This window comes from Syngnathoides biaculeatus, chromosome 22 (genome assembly GCF_019802595.1).
Source record: "Syngnathoides biaculeatus isolate LvHL_M chromosome 22, ASM1980259v1, whole genome shotgun sequence".
Lineage (NCBI taxonomy): Eukaryota > Metazoa > Chordata > Actinopteri > Syngnathiformes > Syngnathidae > Syngnathoides > Syngnathoides biaculeatus.
The window spans coordinates 17,584,570-17,599,816 of NC_084661.1; the positions used below are offsets into that span (position 1 = coordinate 17,584,570).

The 15,247-nt window shown below is 51.1% G+C and overlaps 2 protein-coding genes across 4 annotated transcripts; one reads left to right on the top strand and one right to left on the bottom strand.

Moving 5' to 3' along the window:
* The first annotated feature begins 417 nt into the window (after positions 1-417).
* coasy (CoA synthase) lies at positions 418-5,720 on the top strand. Of its 2 annotated transcripts, none has more exons than XM_061809451.1 (10): positions 418-556; positions 1,228-1,932; positions 2,629-2,843; positions 3,027-3,158; positions 3,585-3,774; positions 3,847-3,911; positions 3,968-4,052; positions 4,561-4,658; positions 4,757-4,903; positions 5,011-5,720. In XM_061809451.1, exons 2-10 carry the CDS (start codon positions 1,269-1,271, stop codon positions 5,068-5,070), a joined length of 1,656 nt encoding a protein of 551 aa, XP_061665435.1. In that variant the 5' UTR covers positions 418-556; positions 1,228-1,268; the 3' UTR covers positions 5,071-5,720. The 2 variants fall into 2 exon arrangements, with proteins under 2 accessions (XP_061665435.1, XP_061665436.1); XM_061809452.1 differs by having other exon boundaries at positions 454-875.
* Positions 5,635-13,378, bottom strand: LOC133495158 (myosin light chain kinase, smooth muscle-like). 2 transcript variants are annotated; one of them, XM_061809450.1, is made up of 15 exons: positions 13,105-13,378; positions 11,223-11,333; positions 11,040-11,138; positions 10,503-10,633; positions 9,937-10,093; positions 9,562-9,873; positions 9,390-9,489; positions 9,027-9,230; positions 8,729-8,946; positions 8,517-8,640; positions 7,772-7,924; positions 7,551-7,680; positions 7,150-7,231; positions 6,507-6,647; positions 5,635-6,190 (listed from the first exon to the last, which is right to left on the bottom strand). In XM_061809450.1, exons 1-15 carry the CDS (start codon positions 13,241-13,243, stop codon positions 5,985-5,987), a joined length of 2,307 nt encoding a protein of 768 aa, XP_061665434.1. In that variant the 5' UTR covers positions 13,244-13,378; the 3' UTR covers positions 5,635-5,984. The 2 variants fall into 2 exon arrangements, with proteins under 2 accessions (XP_061665434.1, XP_061665433.1); XM_061809449.1 differs by having other exon boundaries at positions 9,390-9,486; positions 13,105-13,244.
* Positions 13,379-15,247: the final 1,869 nt, after the last annotated feature.

Genomic DNA, 15,247 nt, shown 5'->3' on the forward strand with positions numbered 1-15,247 from the left:
TCTGGCCCCCAGGCCTTGAGTTTGACACCAGTGCAATAAATTCCATCACAGCTCTCTTTTCCCGGCAGGCGTCCAACAAATGCCAAAATGGCTGACAGGAATTGGAAACATTTTCTTTGTAAGAAGAATGAAATCATTTATTTGTGTGTTAAAACATTTTGTTGCATTTTGTTGGATTATTGAGGGATGGTGGAACGGATTAATGGCGTTTATGTTCTTTTCAACAGGAAATGAGATTTTTAGTGACAAGCATGGTCACGGAATGAATTAAACTCCTATCTCAAGGCATCACTAAATTAAATCGATAACTACTAATACTACACTACAATCAATGCTGTACTGATTTAAATGAGCTTGTTTGGTTTCGGTTTCCTTAAAAGAACTACATATCCCGTGGACCACTGCGGGTTTTTGCTACCCAATCCCCTCACGCTGGGGCTGTCACGTGACAACACACCGACCCTTCCTTCAACGAGCTCCTCTATCAAAGCGGCTGTTTAACCATTTGGATCGCCTCGTTAAACATTCCCTTTTCTAAAAAAGTGCGGCCGCTAAGGTATGTTTTTGTAGGCAGACTACTTTGAAAATCAACCTTTTGTTTTTTTTGAGGGCGTGCCAAGTTTACGAGGTCTCCGAGTGTCAACCTTTGTTGACAGTTGTGCGCGAATGATGGCACGTAGCTAGCTAGTTTTGCTAACCGAGTGTGTAGCGGCCCAACGATGATTTATGGATATTAAAAGCTGATAAGTGGCATTAGTGTGTTCCCGTACTCCCGAGCAAGAGCGTCAACCCACAAAAAGTGAGCCAACTGTAAGCAAAGTAGCTGCTGGTGTACTCGGGAAGTGGTGAGACATCGGAATAAGAAGTTGGATCAAGTAGGACATCCCTCAGCAAACACTCCTCACTAATTTCATATTCGATGGGAGTCAAGCACGGTGGTGGCACAGACACCAGAGGGATTTGAGAGATGTGATTTGTGACCGACTGCCGGAGACCAAATTCCTCGCGTGTAGTTACACATTTAGCGTTTTGTCTAATAGATCAAAGGTGCCTTTGCCTTACATTCCTTTTTGTGTAGTTGTTGGGCTAGACCTGGCTTGCTTCTACCGTAGCGCCTCGTCGCTAAATTGACATCAGTTTTTTTCGGCTCGCATCCCAACCCCGAAAAGTAAAATCATCTACTTTTCCAATTGAAGTTCCTCACCCGTCGTCTCGCCCCGCCTGCAGCTTTCGTTGCGACCGTCCGGGCAACGCCGGCACCCGGGACCATGTCAATGTTCAGCACCGGCATCCTGGTTCTGACATCGCCCCTCCACGCCCTGCGCGTCGTCCCCGTGCTGAGCTCCGCCGCCAAGCTGGTGGAGCGCACCCTCTACGTCCACCTGCACCCGGGCCTCAACCTGGGCGGCGGCGGCCAACCGCGACCCGTCTTCATCCCGCCGGCCGTCGACCTGTGCTCGCTCATCACGCGCCTCTACAGTAACGCGGCCGACGTGTGCGCGCACCTCGACGTCCGCGTCCTGCTCGCCAACGTCCATCCGTCCCCCGGCATCGGCGGCCCCTTTCCCACGCCGCAGTACCTGTCCCACCCCCCCGAGGTGCTCCTGACGGACTTCCCCCTGCAGGATCCGGCGCAGTCCAACCAGGTGACGCAGTGCCTGCGGGGTTACGCCGGACGCTGCTACGCGTGCCGGCCCGGCCTCCCGTCGGTGTTGCTTGATCCTCCGCCGCCGGCTACGTCGGACCAAGAGTCGGATCCCGGGCTTACGGTGCCCGAAGAGGAGGGGAAGCCGTTGGAGACGTACCCCGACGTGGTGGTGGGCGGCACCTTTGACCGCCTCCACGGGGCCCACAAGACTCTGCTCAACGTGTCGTGCTTGCTTGCCACCAGACGCTTCGTGATCGGCGTGTGCGACCGAGGAATGCTGAAAAGTGAGTACTCATCTCCAATTGATGGATCCTTTAATCGGTCACACCTCACTTCCTGAGTCATCAACCCATTTGAACAAAATAAGTCCCCTCCCTCGAGAGTTCCATCCGTGCCCCTTGACACGAAAATACCCGATGAGTATTTGAAGTCAATCAGATGCGGCCATTACACTTCTCACTTCGAGAGAGAGGGGCAACCTTAAGTTGGGGTCACTGACCCATACCTACATATCCATCCATCCATCCATCCATCCATTTTCTTTCACGATTATCCTCACGAAGGTGGCGGGGAGTGCCGGAGCCTATCCCAGCGGGGTACCCCCTGAACTGGTCGCCAGCCAATCGCAGGGCACATTGAGGCAAACAGCCGCACACAAAATTTAGAGTGTCCAATTAATGTTGCATGTTTTTGGGACGCGGGAGGGAACCGCAGTGCCCGAAGAAAAGCCACGCAAGCACGGGGAGAACATGCAAACGCCACACAGGCGGGTCCGGGATTGAACCCGGGACCTCGGAACTGTGAGGCCAACGCTTTCCCAGCTGATCCACCGTGCCGCCCAAATTTAGACAAGGAAGGAAGGAATGAATATGAACCCAAAACAGAGAGAGGTCAAAGGTCATTTTGACCCGCTTCTACAAGCATGAAAACGTGTTTGTGATCTTTGTAAGGAATCGCCCCCCCCCCCCCCCACCCCGCAGAAAAAGTCCTGCAAGAGCTTATCCAGCCGTACACCGTCCGCGTGGAACAGCTGAGCGAGTTCCTGCGGGACGTCAAGCCCACGCTGCAGGTGGAGATCGTGCCCCTGGAAGACCCGCTCGGGGTGTCGGTGGTGGACCCGCTCCTCGGCTGCATCGTGGTCAGCGAGGAGACCCGCAAGGGAGGCGAGGCCGTCAACAGGAAGCGGATTGAGAATGTAAAGTAGACCCTTGCATGTTTTCTGGGGCTTGAGGTTGATTTTGGCGGCTTCCGTTATATTGTAACGAAGGCGAGGAAATGGAAGGCTTGCACAATCCGGACGGGGAATACGTCACAAATCAAACACTCGACTCATCAATAACGACGTGTGTGTTGTCATCTGTTGCCGGGGGTGAAATAGGGCCTTCCTGCGTTGGTCCTTCACGAAATCCACGTGCTCAAGGACGTGCACCACTCCGAGACCGAGGAGGAGAAAATCAGCTCCTCCAGCCTGCGCTCCCGCCTCCTCGGGACCCTTCTCATCCCACCCAAAGTAGGTCCCGTGTTGACAGTCAGAATTTTGAAATCGCATGACTCCTCCTCTACTTGGTAGTCGGAACGTGTGGCGTCCCACGGAAAAAAGATGTCAAAATTAGACTGAGCGTCGGCGGTAATTTATTTCATGGAAAAATAGAGCTCGCCGGGGCCAAGTACATGCTCGTTCCCTGATGCGCGTGCCACTCATCAGGCCAGGCCGCACACTTTCAGTCACAGATACAACAGTGTAGAACACGTGGATGTGGACCTCACATGCGCATTTTGTGTTGTTGATGATGTTTCATCATGCAAATTCAATTTTTTTAAATCTCATTTCTCGATTGATCAACAGCACAATCCATTTTAAAGCACACTACTCATTGTTGACAAAACATTACGACAGGGTCCGAACATTTCACTGAGCTCGTTCCTCCGGCGTTAGGAAAGGCCCGGTCTGCCCCTCCGGCCGTACGTGATCGGCCTGACGGGCGGCAGCGGCAGCGGGAAGACGTCGGTGGCCGAGCGCCTGGAGGCCCTCGGCGCCGTCCGCGTCGACTGCGACAAGCTCAGCCACCGAGTGTACGAGCCGGGAACCGCCGCCTACCGCCGCGTCGTGGAAGAGTTCGGACCGGGTAGGCTCGTGCTTCCCGTCCCGCCCATCATCGAAAACAGTGAAGAGTTTATTTAGTTTTAATCACGTTTAGATGTCCTGAATGAAGACAAAAGCATCAACAGGCCCGCCTTAGGGAAGAAAGTGTTCGGAAACCAGGTAACAGATCGTAACGAAGCCCGTCGAGATTCCAGATGATCGGGTTCCATTTTCAGGAAAGATTAAAAGCGCTAACAGACATCGTGTGGCCAGAGACGGCGCTTCTCGTCAAGAATGCCATCACCCAAGCCAGGGAACAAGGTAATGCTGGCTTGAATTCCTATCGCTAATGGATACACGGCAAAAATCTACCGTCATTCCCGGCCTGCAGAGCGCACCCGCTACATTTGGAAAGGAAATACCATTTAGTACGTACATACGCCGCCGGTGTGTAAAAGGCGCAAGTGCCCACATTGAAACGCGAGATATTTACACACAGAGAGTTTAACGCTAGCACCAGCGCGCTGACGCTAACAGGGCCGGTTAAAAATAAAAAAAAAAAACATATTGGTAAAAATCGCTGAGGCACAGCAGTATCACACTAATAGGGCCTGACCGGTAAAAGTCACTTCCTCGGCACATATATTCCACCGGTCTCTCTTGCATTTTCCGCTAGTGACCCCTTGCTGACATTAGTAAAAATGAACAAATTAGCCACATCACCGCATAAACCGCAGGGTTGAAAGCATATGGAAAAAAAAAAACTCTCGGTTTATAGGCCGGAAATTACGGTATGTTTTTTTTTTTTTTTTTTTTTTTTGTATTCCAGGTAAAGATGTGTGCGTGATAGATGCAGCAGTTCTTCTGGAAGCGGGCTGGACTGAAATGGTCCACGAAGTGTGGGTGACCGTCATCCCCGAGGAGGAGGTGCAGTACGCAAACGCCGACATTTTCCCCACTCACCGGTGTTAAAAGTTTAGATTTGAAAGTTGTACCGAGAGGACTTTGATTCTTCCGGGTTCCAGGCCGTATCCCGGATAACCGAGCGCGACGGCGTGGCGCCGGAAGACGCCCGGCGCCGCCTCCGGAGCCAGGCGTCCGACGCCCGGCGGCTGGAGCACGCAAACGTGGTCCTCAGCACCGCGTGGGAGCCCGAAGTCACCCGAAAACAGGTGACCCGACGTTCGCGCGCACTTTGGGGAGCTCATTTCGAAAGTGAAGCGCTGCGTATACTTTCTGAAAGTACAAACACGGAGCCTTTCACACAACTTTATTCCAGGTATTAAAAGCGTGGAATCTTCTACAGAAAAGGATGCAGCAGAGGCGGGCGGGACAGTAAAAAAGTAAAACAGGCCGCGGCAAGGAGAACCCAAAACGGTACGACTGCAACACTCGAGTGCCTCCGTAGTAGCAGCAGCAGCAGCAGCAGCGCCTTTCGTACAGAGGACTACATCGAAAAGATGTACCTTTCACGCAGAACCCAGCAAAGGCAATGACATTCACGACGTCCAGCGTTAGCTATAAAACACTTTGGTCGGACGGCCGCTGTTGCTTTCAACGCAGCATTGGTATCGTGCGCGGTCGATCCAGTTGAAGACACGCGTACTCGGGGGGGGGGTGGCGGGCATTTTGCGTGGCCGACTTTTACACGCTACAGTGACGGGCTCCAAACATTGTCAAAGGCGCTATAGAATTTCCCGCAGATTCTTTTTATAAACCATCATAGTTTTATCATGCGTGTACTCAAACAATTGTCGCTTTGTAGCAACAAAGCTTTTTTTTTTGTTTGTTTGTTTTCCCCCCTCCCCCTTTCACAACACTCATTTGATTGTATTTATAGATGGCAATAATGACCTTTTTGACTTTGGGCCTTGCACAAAATGAATCATTTGGGCTACCAAGGGACAGAAACGTACACTGTACAAGTAATGCATTTATTGTTTCAGTGCTGTAGAGAATTTCCACAAATAAATCATGACCTTCCTTAGAGACCTTTGCAGTGACTGACACACCAATTTGACAACTCCTGTATGAGTTTTGTTTTTCCCCCCAAATATAGCCTTTAATTATGAACGCTATTAAAAGATTCACATTGAAAATGTATTGTGCAAAAAGGAAAAAAAAAAAAAACACGAAAAATCTGACAAATGTTTGACCTCATAATAGCGCACTCACAAAAAAAAAAAAAAAAAAAAAAAAAGAAAAGAAAAAAATACTTAAGTTCGTGACGACTCCGCCATTCCCGTTTTCGCTTCACGTGTCCACTTCAAGTCGGGCGGAACACGAGGCCGCCCCGACCTGGTTGCTGGCCCGGCACACGTACACGCCGGCGTCCGACGCGTCCACGGCGGACAGCACCAGCGAGCAGCCGCCGTCTTCGCCGTATTCCATCTGCGCTCGGGCCGACTCGGGAATCGGATCGTCGTCTTTGAGCCATTTCACTTCCGGGTGAGGGTAACCTGGAGGTAGAAACGGGCATCATCTGTCGTGTTATTCCAAAATATAATGTGATGGTTTGTTCCAGTATTATAACAGTACATCCATATTGCAAAATTTATGCATCTTTTTGGGTGTGAACTTAGTTTTTACAGAGAATTTGTGACTGTGGTTATTTGCGTGCCGTGGACTTTTTCAGTCCGTAACGTGATTTGATTTAATTAAAAATGCTCACTCCAATCAAAATAATCCCCACAATTTTTTTTTTTTTTTGGGGGGGAGGGCAATCAGTTTTGCCTGCCAGGTAATATTTAATGAAGCGCCGGCGGCAATTCTAACCGTCCACTCGGCACGCCAGACGAGCGGTGGCTCCCGCGGGGAGGCTGGCGTCCCTCAGGGGCTCCCGGAAGCGCGGCTCGCCGTGCAGCTGCTTATCCAGCGAGCGGATGGCCTCCTCCGCCTCTCGGCTCCAGCTCGGCTCTGGATGAAAGGGAGGGAGGGGGGGGCGAAACTCGGAAGTGACAATGTGTGTGAATCCGCTGCCATACGTACGTAGCTCCGGGATCTGGAGCCCCGTAAAAAAAAAAAAAAAACATTTTGTCACCGCTTCATTTCTACAATGGTATAACTTCATGTCCTCCTCCTCAAGATGCTACTAGGCATGCAAACCCTCAAAAGTAAAATGGAAAAAAAAAAATGGCAGGAATTCCAACCTTATGTTTGGATGTGATACCTCAAGCTTGACACCGTTTTTGCAGTTTTGATTGTGGCAAATTCTGTATTTACTTTTAATCCATTTAGAATATTTAGGAAAAGGAATTGAATTTATTTGGGAATAAAAAAAAAAAACATACTACAAAATGTGGGAAAAGAGTTGTGAATGCGTGTTTGTAAAGAATGTCCATGTGTTGTATGTTGGTATGCTACGTTTATGAGTTTGTGTGCGCATTTGTGCAAGTTGGTGTGTGTTAATCAGTTTTACCGTCTGAAGTGGTGCCAGGAGAGTCTGGTCTGTTGTAAAGGTTGGACATGCGCTGCAGGGCCAGAACAGCCTTCCCGGTTTTCTGCACATTTTCAAAAAGGACAACGTGACTACACACTACTTCGCTTCGCTTCGCTCGCTCGCTCAGCACAGCAACCACGAAAGTTCCCCCTCCCATTTGGGGTAAGCATGCGTACGCCAGTAGATGGCGCTGTAGTGACAGAAACTTTATATTTCATAGAGTTGTGAATTCCTGTCCTGATAAGCACCACATCACATTAAATGTCATAGATCTCAATTTTGCACATAGATTTTTAATTTCCAGTCCACCGTATGATGCATCTCGGACAGTGAGTTGCTAATCGGAGACGGATGGAGAGTTTTTGTCCGCATTTTGGTACCTTCCACTTGCACTTGGCCAGGAAGCGCCTCATCTTCTCCTTCCTGAGGGACTTGGTGGGCCGGCGGTTGAGCGAGGTGAAGGCGGCCATCCAGGGGTGGACCAGGGCTTCGATGCACGACATCCTGCTCCTGACGAGGTCAACCCCCCAAAAAAATAAATAAAACAAAATGGACTCCAATTACTGGAGACAAAAAATGTCCTTGTGTATTCTAGGCAGACCTGCGCTCTTTCATCAGAAGGCCACTGATGAAGTCCTTGGCTTGCTCGGAAATATCGTCGAAGCTCTCCGGGTCGAACTTGTAACGGGCTGCGGTGACGAGAGCGAACGTCTCGGCGTCGCTGTTTCCCTGGAAGGGCGACTCTCCGCTCAGCCTGGAGACGGGAGGAAAAACAAACATTGACACCGGGTACGCCTTTGCCAGCATCTTGTAGGATTCTGAAGCACGGGACTATGTTGTCATGGGAGAGGAGCTTCATTTCTTTTAGAGCATAATAATAAGGTTCAAGAAAAATAGTCATTGGCAACAAACGCCAGCGTCCTCACACTTTCAAAATCCAACGCGTGAGCCTTTCACTTGCAAGGGTAACTCAAGACGGAATCATAAATGAGGGCAGATTTATGATTTGAACCCCGACCTCTGCGGGGTTCGCTGCGTCAAGAACTTTAAAAGGAGGGGGCAACTATGAAGGTGAAGGTCCAAATTTGGACCGCTCAGCCTTGGCGCGGGTGCGAGCCCCCGACTCTAAACCGTGTCCTTGGTGTAATACGGGCGTTGGGGGGGGGGGGGATTGAATTCTGCCATTTAAGCCAAGAGACGGCAATGCGTTGCCGTCGCCACCGTGTTATTTATAGAGTTGGCGGGGGGGGGGGGGGGGGGGGACGAGAGTTGAATTCCCTCGAGTATTCTCAGCGGGGTATTTTGAAAAAAAAAAAAGAAAAAGCGGCCGTGCGCGATTTATTTACAGGATGAAGCAGATGACGCCGATGCTCCACATGTCCGTCTCCACGCCCACGGACTCGTAGCTGATCACCTCGGGGGCCACGAACTCCGGCGTTCCGTGCATCACCATGAGGGGCTTACCCTCTTCTGCAAAAAGAGGAGGGGGGGGGGGGGGGATTTGCTCCACGGGCCGTCCAGTCAGATTTCCAAACGACATCCTTTTCCGTTTCCTCACCCAGTTTACTCGCCAGGCCAAAGTCGATAATCTTGATGCACGTTCCCGTGTGATCGGTGCACACGATGTTCTCGGGCTTGAGGTCCAAGTGGACGATGTTCTGCTTGTGCACGTACAGCATGCCCTCCAGGATCTGCCGCATGTAGCCGGCGCTGGTGGGTTCCGTGTGCTCGAAGTTGTCGTCCACGATGCGCTCGAAAAGCTCCCCGCCCGCGATGCTACAAATCGGAGGGGTGAAAAAGAACAAGCGGGAGTCCCGGGTCCAACCCCCGAGGCGGCGCCTCACAGTTTTACTTACTACTCCATGACCATGACGGTCTCGGTGGGGGCCTCGTAGGCCGCCAGACACTGGACCAGTTTGGGGTGGTGGAGGCAGTTCATCAGCTCGATCTCCTGCCGGGCGGCCGAGCGTTCTTTGGCGCTCTTGGCCCGGTAGAACTTGCCCGCGTACACCTCGCCGGACTCCTTGTGGGACAGACGGAACACCTCCCCAAATTTCCCGCTGGACAGGAAAATGGTTGCCAGCATTAGCATTGGATCGTGGATGCATGTTTTAAAATCAATTCTTTCTTCCAATGTATCCGTATCACCGATTTCTCGTATATTCCATGATATCAATTTGTGCTAAGGAAGGGGGGGGGGGGGGGGACACAAAACTTACACCCCGAGCTTCTCATGGACGTTGTAGTGGTCCTGCAGCTCACGTTTTGTGTCGATCGCCACTTTGACGTAACGCCCCACATCATCCTTTTTTTCTTCTTCTAAAAAAAAAAAAAAAAAAAAAAATATAGCGGACGTGTTCTGTAAGAAGTTCGAAGAGTGAAAAGACTCACTGATGGTTGCCATCGTGACGCAGTCCGACTCCTGACTGGGCTCGCTGACCCCCTCGGCGTTGTAGGCCCGGACTCGGAAGCGGTACTTCCCGTAGGGCTCCAGGCCCGAGCCGACCTGGGTCGAGGTGTTCTTACAGCGCTCGGCTATTTCCGTCCAGTCCCCGGATGCGTCGGCGCCCAGCCGCCGGACTTCCACGATGTAACCCAAGACGGCGGTGCCGCCGTCGAAGCTGGGACCCGTCCAGGAGAGGACGAGGGACTCGGCGGACAGCTGGGAGACCACCGGGTGAGACGCGGGCGGATCGGGACGATCTTTTGGAAGGGTTCGGGGTGAGTTCTTGCCTTTCAAAGGGTAGCTTAAAACCGGACACTCACGTATGACGCTCAGCGAGACGGTGTGCTCGCTGGAGCCGTTCCGGTTCCGAGCGATGAGCGTGTAAGAGCCGGTGTCCTCCGGGTGAGCCTCCGAGATCGACAGCGTGCTGTGCGCGTCGTCGCCGCTGACGGACATCCTCGGGTCTGGCAGAACCGCCTTCAGAGAGGAAGAAAATAAATTAGCAGCGATAGCGCCGCAACCTGCTGGTTTTGCAGTACATCCCGAGTCACTATTCAGCGCCGTAATCGGTCGATAATGATGTGGATGATATATGCTGTGCGTTAAAAATCATGCGAGTGAGTCGCCGTGGCAACCCCAAAGTCTTATCTTCCAATACATAAGCACCGTATGGCGACATCAGCATGTATTGCGGATGCTTTTCTTCCAATACAGCCATTGGTGATATCGCTACAGGTACAATAACTCCATTAGCGCTGTCACAATGTCACTGTGCCATGTGGTATCAGATTTTATTTTTTCCCATTATACTGCAGTATATTGTAGACAGTTCGCTTCCAATATGTTGGGCGCCTAAAAATTGTGCCGATTGAAGCGATACCGAGACCTTCCCCCTGTTGAAAATCCAGCAGCAGGCCACAGGCACGGATGACGTGCGGAAGTCGCAGCGCAAGCGGGCCTCCTCGCCGACCCGAACCGCCACGTGCTCCGGCGGGTCCAGAAAGTCCACGGAAGAACCTTGGGAAAAACAAAACCACCAAATGAAATCAAAGTGGCTTTTTTTTTTTTTTTTTTCCCCCTGTCCCTGCAGGTCCTTTTTGTTTGGGTGTCACGGCCTGCGCGCACTAAAGAGGAGGGCGGAGTTACAGGCTTGCGACGCTGCGACCAATCGTGAGCAGGCAGGCACGATCGCTCGGCCTTCTGATTGATTGACGCCGCAGCTGCCACTAACAACCAATCATCACTCGTTTGGGAACCGCAGGTGAGCGCGAGGCTTGTGATTGACGTACGGCGATATCACCAAATTATGACCTGTCCCGCATTGTTGTCTTTTTTTTGTTTTTTGTCAAAACATCCCTTGGTGTGGTACTGGGAGGTCAAGCGCAAACATTTCGGAGGAGGTCCGTCAATCGGTCAACGGTACCAGCTTCGGCTTCTGTCCTGCGTCCGCTCTCTTTCCCGGGCGCCTCCACGTTTTCCGTCTTGAGCTCCATCGCGTCCGGACTGCGACTTTTCTTTGTGTCTGTTTTAGTGCGTACGACAGAATCGCAAGTTCTTAATCAAAGGCAGGAAGTTGTTGTTTTTTTTTTTGGCCATAAAACTGTACCTTTGATGTGCAATCCCGCACCACCCGAATGACTTCCAGAAGAATTGTTGCAGCTCAATGTTGTGGCGGTGCCATTTTTTGCGTTTGATTCTTGAGGATGAAATTTCTCTCCTGGGGGGGGGGGAAAAAAAAAAAAAGGTATTATTAATCACGTCACATGACTAAGAACAAGACCACAAGAGTGAAAACCCAAAACTGATTTTGAAGCACTAGTTTGAAGAACTCATTTGAAACCGTAATCCAGGTTTAAAAAAAAAAAAAAAAAAGAATTGATTTGGAACCCGGTGGGTCAAGTGGCAAAGCGTTGGCCTCAAATTTCTGAGGACTTGGGTTTGATCCCAGCCCCCCCCCCCATGTGGAGTTTGCATGTTCTCCCCGTGCTTGCGTGGCTTTTCTCCGGGGACTCCGGTTTCCTCCCACGTCCCAAAAACATGCAACAATAACTGGACACTCTTAAATTGGTGTTATTGTGAGTGCGGGTGTTTGTCTCTATGTGCCCTGCGATTGGCCGGTGACCGGTCCAGGGTTTACCCCGCCCGCCTCCTGCCCGTTGACAGCTGGGATAGGCTCCGGCACTCCCCGCCACCCTCGTGAGGATAAGCGGCAAAGAAAATGGATGGATGGATTTGAAACCCGACACAAAGCTTGCAGATTTCTGGCGCCATCGCCAAGGACCGGGTCACGTTCACCCGGCATCGTGTAGCCAAGAAACGCTCGGCGTTGGACTCCTTCCTGCGATAGCGTCGCTCCCTTCGCCGCTTCGCCTTCCCGATTACGGATTAAGGCGTTTATTAGCGTTGGCTGAATGTCCACGACAAGTTTGCAATCAACCAGGCGTTTATTTGAAAAAATACGCTTGCTCATCGCTAAAGCGCCTATCAGTGTCTTTTGGAGCGATATCTCCCAAGTACAACGAATCAAAAATGTATGAGGGGGTCAGGTGTTTATTTCTTGAAGTGACTGATTTTCAGCACGGGCACAACCAAAGGTCAATTAGCTGCAAGGAGTTCATTTTAATTTTAGTAGGCGAACAACACGTCAGGTGATTGATTTAGGCACTGTGACCATCATAGAAAATATAGAAGTATGAACAGATCTACCTCCTTCATGCATATCCATCCATCCGTGCATTTTCTTTGCCGCTTATCCTCACGAGGGTGGCGGGGGAGTGCCGGAGCCTATCCCGGCAGCCAACGGGCAGGCGGGGTAAACCCTGGACCGGTCGCCGGCCAATCGCAGGGCACAACGAGACAATCACATTGATGGGCCAATTTAGAGTGTCCTATTAATGTTGCCGGAGAAAAGCCGCGCAGGCGGGTTCGGGATTGAACCCGTGACCTCAGAAGTGCGAGGCCAACGCTTTGCCATCTGATCCACCGTGCACCTTAATGCACACATAATTTGTTTTTAAACACATTCGACACATTCGAAAAGAAAGCGTCAATTAGCGCTACCGTGTTTATTTCTTTCAGTGGACGACCAACACATCCGGAGATTAACTGAGGCATGTCGTCTATTTTGGGAAATGTGGTAGCAGCACGAGCGCAAAGTATCTCCATCTCATCTCTCTCTTGCTTGTTTGCCCCCCCAGCATGTATCACTTCAACAAAAAGAAATGACAATCGGCGGTCGGGTATCGGTTTCTCGGCGCGGACGACGGCGGTCCCCGCGAGATCCGTTCGAACTCGCGAAAGTCGCGATTCGGCCCCCTCTGCGGGGTCCTCGCGCAAAAGTGCTGCGAGTTAAAAAAAGGTCAAGCCTGCAGCCTCGCAAAGGGGGTGTTATACGCTTAACGGGGAGGCCAAAAAAGTTTGGGCCGCAGATGCGCTCGTGTTACAAACGCTCATAAACGATAAATGCGGCCAACGAAGTCAGGCTCTACCTGTCGGACGGAAGCCTCCCGCGGCGTTTCTCATCGCCGTGTCGCCGGCGAGCGGGTCCGGTCGGTTGCGTGCGCGCCCCCCGAGCTGCAGGCGCGCTGTGGACACGTAAGTCTTTGGCTCGCCACCGTCCTGGTCCATCCTTGCGTTTTAAAATAGCAGCTGACTTTTACTTTGAGTGATTCATCCCGCTGGCCTCCTCCTGCGCAAAAAGTCGGCTTCTGGTGTCGGGAGGAGTCCGCGCGCCGAGGGCCCCGCGGGAGCTCTCCTCCGCCCCCCCCCCCCCCCCGCCCCCCCGCGGGACGCAGGAAACCCCGTCCGGCCGCCCTGCTTTCTGGAAAAGGAGGAGAGAGAGAGAGTCATGCCCGGTGGTAAACAACAAAACACGTCAGCGAAGGTCGGAAATGTGCGGGAGAGACAAAAGCGCGAGAAAAAAGAAAAGAGTTACAAGCTGTTTCGTATCCTTTACATCTCAGCGAGCGTGCAAAACAAAGATGAGGAGCTCCCAGGGCGGCCCATAGGAATCAGGAAAAGCAAGTACGGCGACAATGTTGTTGTACCGTAAATGATACGTCGTCGCTACACTAATAAGCCCGACCTGCTCTGTTGAGGGCGCGGCCGCTTTTCCTTCACGGACTGCTGTCGGCGACGTTTTCGCTTATGTGCCCGAATTTGCTTTGATCAGACCTTAATGTTGTGCATCCGTCCATCCCTTTTCTTCGCCGCTTATCCTCACGAGGATAGCGCGGGGAGCGCCGCAGCCTATCCCAGCTGGCAACGGGCAGGAAGCGGGGAACGCCCTGCGTTGGTTGCCAGGCAATCGCAGGGCACATCGAGACCAACACAATCACACCTATAGGATGTGGGAGGGAAACGGGAGCGGCCACCCGGAGAAAACCCACGCGGGCGCGGGGAGAACATGCAAACTCCACACGGGGAGGGCCGGGATTGAACCCGGGACCTCAGAACTGTGAGGCCAACGCTTTCCAGCCATTCGACTTCATGAAATGTTCATTTGGCGTTTCATAGTTGAGTCGACAGATTCATTTGAAATGTGACTAATTGTTGCAACAGACGTGCGATGATTTTTAAAGCAGTCCAAGTGTGACACAATCAGATTCTGGACACGTTTGACTCAGCGGTGGTGAAGGCGACTTGTTGTGGTTGCACAGTCTGCGATGTGGAAAGTCGAACCGTATGGGAGGGGAGCTGGGGTCACGTCGTTGACTCGCAGCAGGTCCCCTGGTGCTGAAAGTATGCAAAAATGCACCGTCCCCTTGCGCACCCTAGACTGTAAACATTGCAGGTTTTTGGTTTTTTTTGTTTTTTTTTTTTTTTTCAGATCAACGCGGACCTGACGGTCAGCTTCAAAACCTCGAAACAGCAGCTTTAAAAAGAACCAGATGCTCGCTCCTTGGTCTATTATGGACATTTCCCCGAAAACCAGAACTTTCATCTTCATATTTCTCCCGAATCGCAGCTCCTGCGCTCATTTCCAAGCAATCGGTTCCATCGTTCCAGAGAAATTGAGACAGGAAAAAGCAAAAGCCCGGCGCATAATGACGCTGATTCTGCTTCCCGTTCCCAGGAAAAGCATGAAAGGCGCCGCGTTCGTCGTTTCACATCCTGTTTACCGCAAGAACGCCAAATTCTGGCACTGAACCGCGACTTTGAAAACAACATTATCGATGTTTAGATGGGAAAAAAAGATAAAAGAAAGCATTTTGAATTGTGTGTTAGCATAAAGCTAACGAACGGTGTTTTGTTAGCTGTGCAGTCGGCTTAGATGCACGCATTTTCTCTTTGTCTTGTATTCGACGCTAATTCCTTTAGCACGCCGATGTCGCTTTGCATTGTGTGTTAGCATTAGGCTAACTTACTTTTGTACGTTTGTTCACCTTAAAGTGGAGTGGCTTTGACGTTGCATCGTTTTTGTATTTTAAAAAAAAAAATCACTTCGTTTTGAATAATCCCTGCAGTTGTTTGAAAAAAAAAAAAAAAGGATTCAAAAATGAGAATTTGTTTTGATTTTATTTAATGCCTATCGCCCAGCTTCTTGCTACTGTGTAAATAAAGTCAAAGAACCGCAGGAATAAAAGTGTTAGCTGACATTTTGTGATCAACGTATGGCTGAGAAACACACTT

What these genes read in the sequence shown, in the direction of transcription:
- LOC133495158 (XM_061809450.1), bottom strand. Translation starts at nt 13,243, where the DNA reads ATGGACCAGGACGGTGGCGAGCCAAAGACTTACGTGTCCACAGCGCGC. An exon ending in TGCGGGATTGCACATCAAAG is followed by an intron (nt 11,139 to 11,222) that starts GTACAGTTTTAT and finishes GCACTAAAACAG; the next exon opens with ACACAAAGAAAAGTCGCAGT. An exon ending in CAGGACAGAAGCCGAAGCTG is followed by an intron (nt 10,634 to 11,039) that starts GTACCGTTGACC and finishes GTTTTTCCCAAG; the next exon opens with GTTCTTCCGTGGACTTTCTG.
- coasy (XM_061809451.1), top strand. Translation starts at nt 1,269, where the DNA reads ATGTCAATGTTCAGCACCGGCATCCTGGTTCTGACATCGCCCCTCCAC. An exon ending in CGTGGAAGAGTTCGGACCGG is followed by an intron (nt 3,775 to 3,846) that starts GTAGGCTCGTGC and finishes AATCACGTTTAG; the next exon opens with ATGTCCTGAATGAAGACAAA. An exon ending in CCGTCATCCCCGAGGAGGAG is followed by an intron (nt 4,659 to 4,756) that starts GTGCAGTACGCA and finishes TCCGGGTTCCAG; the next exon opens with GCCGTATCCCGGATAACCGA.